The 10,441-nt window shown below is 28.9% G+C and overlaps 3 protein-coding genes across 4 annotated transcripts; 1 reads left to right on the forward strand and 2 right to left on the reverse strand.

The window, feature by feature from the left end:
* The first annotated feature begins 117 nt into the window (after window positions 1–117).
* Window positions 118–2,188, forward strand: LOC105457994. 2 transcript variants are annotated; one of them, XM_011703005.1, is made up of 5 exons: window positions 118–251; window positions 317–693; window positions 766–882; window positions 982–1,324; window positions 1,969–2,188. In XM_011703005.1, exons 1-4 carry the CDS (start codon window positions 190–192, stop codon window positions 1,293–1,295), a joined length of 870 nt encoding a protein of 289 aa, XP_011701307.1. In that variant the 5' UTR covers window positions 118–189; the 3' UTR covers window positions 1,296–1,324; window positions 1,969–2,188. The 2 variants fall into 2 exon arrangements, with proteins under 2 accessions (XP_011701307.1, XP_011701306.1); XM_011703004.1 differs by having other exon boundaries at window positions 982–2,188.
* A 3,530-nt stretch (window positions 2,189–5,718) lies between these two features.
* On the reverse strand, window positions 5,719–7,149 carry LOC105457995 (60S ribosomal protein L28). The gene is made up of 4 exons (XM_011703006.1): window positions 7,039–7,149; window positions 6,614–6,710; window positions 6,265–6,507; window positions 5,719–5,844 (listed from the first exon to the last, which is right to left on the reverse strand). Exons 2-4 carry the CDS (start codon window positions 6,698–6,700, stop codon window positions 5,758–5,760), a joined length of 417 nt encoding a protein of 138 aa, XP_011701308.1. The 5' UTR covers window positions 6,701–6,710; window positions 7,039–7,149; the 3' UTR covers window positions 5,719–5,757.
* Window positions 7,150–8,458: 1,309 nt separating this feature from the next.
* On the reverse strand, window positions 8,459–9,904 carry LOC105457996 (probable methyltransferase BTM2 homolog). Its single transcript, XM_011703007.1, has 3 exons — window positions 9,816–9,904; window positions 9,543–9,709; window positions 8,459–9,455 (listed from the first exon to the last, which is right to left on the reverse strand). Exons 2-3 carry the CDS (start codon window positions 9,672–9,674, stop codon window positions 8,532–8,534), a joined length of 1,056 nt encoding a protein of 351 aa, XP_011701309.1. The 5' UTR covers window positions 9,675–9,709; window positions 9,816–9,904; the 3' UTR covers window positions 8,459–8,531.
* Window positions 9,905–10,441: the final 537 nt, after the last annotated feature.

A 10,441-nucleotide genomic window follows, 5' to 3' on the forward strand; every position in this document is an offset into this window, starting at 1 on the left:
CTGTAAGCGCCAAACGGAACGAAGCCATGGTATCACTCGTATACCTTTCTCTCTCGCACTCTTTGCCACTCTTGACCATTTGCGGCCTATAGAAAACAAAGGCATTCCACCTCCATGTACTATATACTCAAAGTAATGTCCACACAGTGTATATGTGTACGTACATAAACGTAACGTTGAAAAGAAATAATGCGATCCTGTTATTTATGTGGAAGAAAAGCCACAAAGGTTGAAAAGGTTTCTTTACATAAGTAAGTATACTTGACAAATTAATAAGAGTATGTGTTCATAATAAACAAAATTAAATTCTTTTTAGATTTCCGAAGATACCACAAATACGTCAAAAATGGATCGAAGCATGTGGATTGCACCATCAAGATGTATCTCATTTATATATTTGCTCATATCACTTTGAATTATCTCAGAAAATAATTGCATTGAAGAAACTACCTCCTGGAGCCGTACCCAATATAAACGTTACAAATGCGGCAATAAATAAGACTAATTCTCCAGAAATACTAAATCATCCACTTGAATTATCAAATATTTCAAATAATAATGAGCCAATAATAGACAGTACAAATATATCGAAATTGCCTGAAATAAAAATTAGATCATCATCTACATCGTATGTAATAGATGATCATGATTATGCAGTTCAACCAATATCGAAAACTCCTGCTTTTCATTCTTGTAAGTTAAATTATATGAAAATAAATGAAAATACATATATTGATTTTAAGGACAAATATTTTCTATTTTTAGTGCCAATAATAGAGAGTACAAATATGTCGAAATCACCTAATGTAAAAATTATATCTTCAACTATATCGGACGTTATAGATGCTGATTATAAAGTCCAACCAATGAAAGCTTATTCATGTAAGTTAAATAAAAATAATATAGAAGTAAATTAAAATACATACTAATAGTAAAGGGAAATAATATAAAATTTTTGTAATTAATATTTTATATTTTTAGATTCTGAAAAGAACTTTTCTTCTCCGAAAAAAGGCTTGTTTGCAGAACCAAGACATATTTCAGAAGTTACTATTTCTAGTGTTATTTCTTCTCCAAAAAAACGCTTCTTTGCAGAGCCAAGATATATTTCAGAAATTACTATTTCTGATGTTAGTACACCAAGAAAAGCGAAAAGAATAATCGATTTTATTAAGAAAATAGACCAAAAGAAATGCAAACAAATAAAGTGTTTACAAAATCAAAACAGAAAGCTTTTAAAGCGAATTCTTACATTGCAAAATTTCATATCTCATTTGGAACAATCAAAAGATTAATTTCTGAAGAGACTGAAGATAATATAATGGTATAGTACAAAATAAATTTAATAACATATAAAACATTTTTTCCTAGACGTATAATAAAAGGAATTATAAATTCTGTTCTGAGTGAATCAATTAATACGCAATCTTTTATTATACGTCCTATATTTGTATTTATTATTAAACATTGAAGTATTGAACTATCTTAACATACTTTGCATTTTAATGATGAATGATTAGTAATGAACATTCATTTTGGGTACATACAATTTTATATTATGTAGCAAATCAATTAATTCGACATTATTTCTGACGTTATTTCTTCTCCAAAAAGCACTTCTTTGCAGAGCCTAAGATATATTTCAGAAATTATTACTTTTGATGTTAGTATACCGAGAAGAGCGAGAATAATCGATTTTATTAAGAAAGTAGATAAAAAAAATACAAAGTATTTACAAAACTAAAACAGAAAATTTTTATTAAAGTAAATTGATACATTGCACTTTTATTCACTTAAAGCGTATAATTATATACGAGATGTAAAATTACTTATTACGATATCCTTTCATGATATGAAATTAGGATCGCACTATTAATGGATCTCCAAGTTTCACAAGACGTTAGATGCAAATACCATTAGATCAAATACCATTGCACTGTGCAATAATAAATCTCTTGTTAATTATAGATAAAATGGCAATAAGGGAACAGAGAAAGAGAGAGAGAGAGAAATAATTTCTGATAAAGAAAAATTTAATGATGATATTAATTATGGTATTTTTGAACACGAAAAACAACGTTGAACGAAAAAACGAGTCTATTTCTACTATTAAAAATAATGTCCATAGCTGTATCTCTGAATGATAGTTCCAGTTGGATATTTTTTAATAAAATCATTGAGCAGTATAGAACAGCCGAAATTTATTAATACTTGTATTTAAACAATTGATATTGCATAAAATAGATTATAAAGTCTTTTCCACAACTGATGGTGCTCTAAATAACATGAGCATGTGTACTATTTTAGGTGAAAATTTTCAATAGATATAATTTTAAACTATATATAATTTTAAACTTTTTTTAAACAAATCTTGTTACGTCAGAAATAATATGTTACGTGTTTTTTTTATTTCTGACACATGATAAAATTCAAGAAATATTTTGGGTGACAAAAAATTTTAAGAATATTAAATGGTGAAAAAAGTAATCATGGACTCATATAATTAACCTTCGTGAATTACAAAAAATTTGAAAGCTGCTAATAAATTTAATAGTAACATATCAATTTTTAAATTAAGATAAAATTAATTAGAATAAATGTTAAATTATCAATACAAACTTCAAGTAAAAGCGTAGAAACCATTTATACTCTTATTAACGTTATTAGATCTCACACTAAAAAGTCAATTTGTTAATTGCAAAACAACTATATTGAGTTTTGTTTAAATTTCAATATAAATGAGTGTTATGTTAAATTGCAAAAATAGATTTTCTTGTCATAAGTTTACATTAATTATTAACTTACGAAAATTATACATAACTACGAGTACATGCTAAATATTTTGAAGAATATATTAATACATTTCAGGATGCGAGAGGCACTCCCTTTTAAAGACTAATTATATGATATGGAAGAAATTTTCCTTATTTTATCGTTCGTAAAGTCTTCAAGAATAATGAATTTATGAACTTAATAAAAATGTTTCATATCAGAACATATATAAATACATATAAAATATCTAATTATATAAATTTTAAAAAATATAATTTAAAAAATTGAAAAATAAAAATTACTTGCAATCTTTCTCATCAGTTACGATTTCCAGAGATTTTGGCGAATTTAAGAAATAGAAAATTGTGTTCGTTATATATTGAATAAAATTATTAATATATTTTGTTGAAATTAATGAAGATAGAAGCAGTAAATTAAAATACCATAGCATTCATAGACCTTAATAATTACAGTAACATCATTTTATTTAAAAAATGGTTTAAAATATAAGTACCTTCAAAGGTCTGGTATAAGGTATAAAATATAAGAACATATAAGTACCTTCAGAGTCTCAAGATGCCGTTTCACTTAAGATTTAAAGCAACCTAAATAATAAATTAATTGTTAGTTAAACTGCTATTTTTACTTGAATTTCAGAATACTGATTATTACTTATGTAAGTAATAATCAGTTAGCAAATACTACAAATCATGACACTCATAGATCTTGGTGGATAATTATCATCATTTTTATAAATTTGTTGATATATTACACATATGCGCGCGCAATTTCAAACAATTATGATCAATAAAAATTACCTGCAATCTTTGTCATTGGTTTTCAGAGATTTGGCGAACCTGGAAAATAAACAAAAAGTTCCATTCGTTATATATTGAATAAAATTATCAATTAATTTGTATAAGGTTTATGAAGTCAGAAGTAGCAAATTGAAATATCATGGTATTCATAATTTTGGTGATTACAATAACATCATTTTATTTTAAAAATGGTTTAAAATATAAAAGTATGTAAGTAGAAATACCTTCAACAATCTCAGGATGGCGTTTTATTTCAGACTTACAAGCAACCTAAATAATAAATTAATTGTTAGTTAAAACTGCTACCTTTTTTACTTGAATTTCAAACTAATATAAATGATCAGTTAGCAAATACTACAGATCATGGTAATCATAGATCTTGGTGGATAATTATCATCATCTCTATATGTCATACACATATATACATATAATTGTGAAAATTGTGATGAGTAAAAATTACCTGCAATCTTTATCATTAGTTGCGATTTCCAAAGATTTATCGAATCTGAGAAAAAACAAAAAATTCTGTTTGTTATACTGAATAATATTATCAATAAATTTTGTTAGAATTTATAAAATCAGAAGTAGCAAATTGAAATATCACAGCATTCATAGATCTTGGTGATCACAGTAACATCATTTTATTTAACCCTTTATGGTCACACTTCATATTATGTAGTTACACGATGAGACAAAATGACCCCGAGTCGTTTTTAAAGTATTATCAAATCAACAGTATTAGTTCCATTAACTTCAAAAAATTACAGTATATAATTTCAATCTTTATAAGAAATTAAAACAAACATAGCATTTTAGTGAAAAATTTAATCTTAACACTAAAAAAAATCATAAACGTGTTAACTTAAAAAAATAAGATTTTTTTTACTTAAAAAATCATAACTTTTTAAATTTTTAATATTTTTAAATAAAATTTTAGCCTAATACTCTTAAGATGAATATACTTTTAAGAAACAAATATGATTATGTGTTTCAAAAAGGTATTTTGAAGATTTCTGAAATCTAGCATAAAATTATGCTCGGGTCATTTTGGCCCAGTGTGATCATGAAGGGTTAAAAAATGGTTCAAAATATAAAAATATATAAGTACCTTCAGACAATCCCAAGATGCCGTTTCACTTAAGATTTATAAGCAACCTAAATAATAAATTAATTGTTAGTTAAACTGCTATTTTCACTTGAATTTCAGACTTATGTATAAGTAATAATCAGTTAGCAAATACTACAAATCATGGCACTCATAGATCTTGGTGAATAATTATCATCATTTTTATAAACTTGTTGATATCTTACATACGCACAAACGCGCGCGCGCAATTAGAAAATTGTAATAAAAATTACCTGTAATCTTTATCCTTGTTACAATTTCCAGGGATTTATCAAATCTGAAAATTAAAGAAAATTTTGTGTTCGTTATAAATTAAATAATATCAATATATTTGGTTGAAGTTTATGATCAGAAGTGACAAATTGAAATATGGCATTCATAAATCTTGGTGATTACAAATAACATCATTTTATTTAAAAAATGATTTAAAATATAAACGCACGCACACAATGTTTTTCTTAAATTTAAAATTTTAGTTTGATGATTATCAGTTAACAAATATGCAAATCATTTGTTTTGTTTCAAGATTTTAATAATTACCCATCATCTCTTTCGATTTATGTAATAAATCACATAATAAAAAACTATAGATAAATAAAACTTACCTAATTAAAACCTGGTTTTTTGCAGATTACAATCGCCGAAAATGCATCAATTGATTTTCCTTTCAATCTAAAAATAAAATTCCATAATGTAAAACTCAAACATCGCAATGTAATAAATTTAATAAAGAGAGCATTAATTTACATTGATTTACATTAACATAAAGCAGTCATCTAAAAAAATGCTCATAAATAACTAAATGCTTACCTTTAAAAATATACATATTTTTATTTAATTAAAATGTATATTGTGTTGATCAAAACATGATATATCTGTAAAGTAAGGGTGCACAGCAAAGTTTTCTTTTGTAAATCAGTTGCAAATAATACAATTGTCAAAACAAAGAATTTCGAAAAGCTAAAGCACACTTACTTCACAAAATATATCGTCCATAACAAATATTTTAATTTACAATGTATATTCAATTAAGTATACAAATTAATCGGTCTTTTTAGTAGTTCGTGTTTTCTTAGTGGGAAGCGGTTTTTGTGATCGCAGTACAGCACTGGCTCGTCGTAGTGCAGCCTAAAAAACACATTAATGTCATGTTATAATATTAATGTAGTATCAAATGACAAATAGCATACAATTAAAATCAAAATTATAATTATGTAAAGAAAAAGGAATTTTTAATTAAATTTCTTGTTTTTTAAAATAAAATTAATTTTTTAGCTGCTAAAAGTTAATATACCTTTGAAAATTAATGTCAATTGCATAAAACTTGAGTGCACTTATACTGAAAATCATGGTAAAATACTTCATACAGAATTGCTAACAATGAATCTCTCAATTATTAAAAATCTAATTAACATTAGTTTGAAGATATAAAAATTTTGTTTATATTTTGAACCATATGTCAGTTGTCAATTGATACTTTTTCTTTAAAAATTTTATTTGAAGTACACAACAGTAAAATAAGCTACTTAACAATTCTATTTTGCATACCTTAGTAAGATCTACACGATACTTGTTCTTTCTAAGAAGAGTCTTCAACTTGTGAAGAGAACGACGAGCTCCTGCCTTCATCGTGCTCTTTACAGTAGCTTTGGCGGGCTTGTTGACCGCTTTGGCCTTCTTGTAGACAACTGTGAAACCCTTTTTGTCAGGAGTATCAACGATGCCCACGCTCTTACGGTGAATCACACCGGAGTAACGATAACTGCTCAAATTCGTCAAGTTGTTGGCCTCCTAAACAGTTATTAACTTATGTACTTGGTAGGAAATATATTATTCAGACGTAACCTCTCAAAGTTATTGATATTAATAACGCTTCAAGATGCAGCAAGTTACAAACCGTAGAAAACGGCTTATTGATGTTGCGCTTCTTGAGAAGAAAGGCATTGTTGTCGCGGATTATCATCCAATTCAAGTGTGACGACATCTTGAACTTCCTGTGACAATCAAGATTATCACTTTGCACCGTAATTACATATATATCTATGAGTTATATTATTATTTTGAATCTAATTACATATTCTAAATGAAAGACAGATTTATTAAATTAAATTAATTATTATTTATTATTAATAAAAATAGAACTGGACAGATTTTTTTAGGTTACGTATGATACGCATTGATTGTAAAAATATGATTTTACGCGAATACTTCTGTGTTGTGGAAACGTTTGATAATTTAGAATACATCACAATTGTAAATTACATACTCCAACGCAATGGATTGTTAAAAGAAATTCGATAATAAAGGCAAAATTTGACGTACCACGTGCATCAGCAGGAAGAGGCAACAAGAAAGAATTTTTTAAGATGGCGGGGAGGAAAAGTTATCCCAATGGCTATATCATAGATAGAAGAAATACAACGATTCGCGAGTGCCATTTGAAAAGGCTCCCTCTAGTGAGGTGTAGACAAATCACTCTAAGGAGAATAAACATTCAAAATTAACACAGTAAAAATACATGAAAATGCAAAAAACGGAACATTATTAGCGATATTGTATAGTTTCTTAATGAAAACTAAATAATAATAATAATAATAATGCATAATTACAACGCAATGTAATATCATACGTTATAACGAATATACACTTTTTCGACAGTTAATTGTTATATTTGCATAAATAATTCAAATCCGGATAATATAATATATAATAACAAAATTGTATTTTTGAATCAAAATTGAATATTATCAAGTCTTAAAATATATGCATATTGCAGTCATGCGAACTTCCATAAGATATCGATCTTTAATAGTATATGCCAAATAAAAAGGGATGACCACTTATATGGGGACACTCTATATATATAATATATATATAGAGTGTCCCCATATAAGTGGTCATCCCTTTTTATTTCGTAAACTAACAGAGATAGACCTAATAAATATAATATCAAATTAAACGGCTCTAACTAAACTTTATTGTAAGCACAGTGATCACTTAGAAACATTATCTATTTTAGAGAGCGGAGAAACATGCATAATTTTTGTAATGTAAAGTGACAATTTTAATAGATGAAAGTTGTGGCGTTCTTTTTAACGAATACAACAATATGTGATATAACGACATTATCTTACAAATTATACAAATTATTTTGGTTTAAGATTTTGTGGATTATTACCTTTTCAGTTTCGGCCCTACGGTATGGCTTACGGTATAACTTCCGACTTCCGCGTTGACGATTGACGTATAATATTTTCATCTAATCATAGTACTCTCGTCAATGCCAGAGTCGGAAGTTGGCCACATCGCAGGAAATTGAAAAGGTAGTATAACCGCCCACAAAACTTTAAATCAAAATAATTCTTATAATTCGTAAGATAATTTTGTTACATCATACATCGTTGTATTCGTTAAAAAGAACGCTACAACTTTTATCATATTAAAATTGTCACTTTACCATGCAAAAATTATAATCATGTCATTCCGCTTTTTAACAAAAATAATATTTCCAAGTGATCACTGTGCTTACAATAAAGTTTAGTCAGAGCCGTTTAATTTGATATTAATTATTTTTATTAGATCTATCTCTGTTAATTTACGAGATAAAAAGGGATGGCTACTTATACAGGGACACCCTGTATATAAGTATCTTGTTTATTTATACATATAAAATTATATTTTACTAATTTATCTAATTATAATAAACTAGGTATAATAACTGTGAAAATTATAAAGTCTTGAGTGTTTGGCATAAAATGTTTTATTTAACGTCAACATAAAAACACTAAATTGCCAACAAAATAAATAATAAAGTGTCATGTTGGCACTTCGTCGTTAAACGGTAATTCAGAGAAAGCGCTTGCTAAATCAGTTTCTTCATACTCGACCAATTTTTCTTGTTTTTTTTTTAAATGGGAGGCCTGAAAATCCTGCGGAATAAAAATCTTCGTCTCAGACACATATTTTTTGTCAACCTCAGAAAAATGTTGCAACTTGGACCACTGTATTGCTACATCTTTGTATATGCACTTCCTGAATACCAAACAGTGAATGTGACGCAATTTCTCGTACTTGATTCTCATGAATCCCATTCTGCTCAGGGTGTACCTCCAGGATTTCATCAGTCTCGCGTTTGCACCAACATGTTTCGAGTCCGGACTCACAATAATTAGTATGCCACTGCTCTTCAACACATCATATGCATTTCTGCAGCAGACATATCTCTGTTTTGGACATGGCAAGTATTCCAATAATAGAGAAAACACCACAGAATCGAAAAAATTCGCAGGCAATTGACGAATTTCCCACGTGTCTTGCGAGAGATTTTTTTTCCTTCCGATCGCAACGTTCAAAAAATCACATCGATAGACTCCTTCTACTGTAGGAATTAAATCTATCGCAGTGACATCAAACGCATTGTCAACACTTAGAGGATTGTAACAACTTCCTACATCCAAAAGCGATATTTTTCGTTCATAATAATTTTGTAATCCATTTTCTGTACAACTCGAGTTGTCTTTGGACGTTACACTTTCATCGCTCGATCTCGTTGAAAATAGAGTCATTTTAGCGTTTATGTCCTGCTCTCTTTTGTTATATTTCTCTCTACCACTGTTGAAAAAATATTCTTTGCACTGAGTTTTTATCCATTCCATTCTACAGTACGTTCCATTCCTCAAATTGGAATTACTATCCATCCAGCACTTAGTGGCTAATTTTTGCATGGATGTAGCATATTTCTGGAATAATATTAAATTAAATAATTAAATATTATATTCAGCGTTATGCAAAAGACTGTGCTTCCGGCCAGAAGTAGACCTGTTTACCTGTAGTACGTCGTTTCGCGCCAAATGGCGGTCCCACGCGATCTCAGCGCCATATTGATGATACTCGGCGCGTAACAAGGCATGAGTTCCTTTCACGATATCAGCCAAACGTTTATGCTCGTCCGACGCCATTCGAGTAAGCGTATTTTTTCCCTTTTCGACGTATTCTAGATGATGGAAATGCCTATTACATATCTTGTCAGTACTGTTCACTTCATCACATTTTATCAACTTAAACAAATTTTTATAATCTGACACAAATTTTGTACTTACGTGTTCACATCTGTTTTATATTCTCCTTACAATTATACAGATATTAGTACCAGAGAGAAGCGTAAGAGCGGCTACGCCAGCCTTTTAGGTGGGACCGGCGATCTCACTCGTTCACTAGCGCCCCACGTTTTCAAAAAAAGAACTACGTACCACATCTTATAACATTGTCGATCAAATCATAACATGAAAACCATGGAGGTAAGAAATAACAGGAGGGAACATATTCCCCCGCAGCCAATACAAAACGCCATATTATTGCAGTGGCCAATCAATCACATTCGACATAGTAATCCCCACCAACAAAACCTCTTAAGGCGATCCTAAAGTCGTCTGTTTTATCGATCGAACGCGATTATTTTCCAAAACAAAATAAACAATATAAAAATAAATAATTAAAGGCAACAAATTAAAAAATCCTTCTCCACGATTAAAGTATAGGCATCATTGTAGTTCCGGCTGGTAGAGGTTATGCTGAGAACGCAAAAAATTTATGAAATTTAGATCTCCGTTACCTTTTCTTAGTCCAACATGGCGTCTAGAGCTGTCACATGTGCCAATATTTGCTTCGTACAACAATTTGGCAGTTTGTTGGTACAAAATGATACCAGCCGGAATTACGAATTACA

This window comes from Wasmannia auropunctata, unplaced genomic scaffold, assembly GCF_000956235.1.
Source record: "Wasmannia auropunctata unplaced genomic scaffold, wasmannia.A_1.0 LD334826.1, whole genome shotgun sequence".
Classification (NCBI taxonomy): Eukaryota; Metazoa; Arthropoda; class Insecta; order Hymenoptera; family Formicidae; genus Wasmannia; species Wasmannia auropunctata.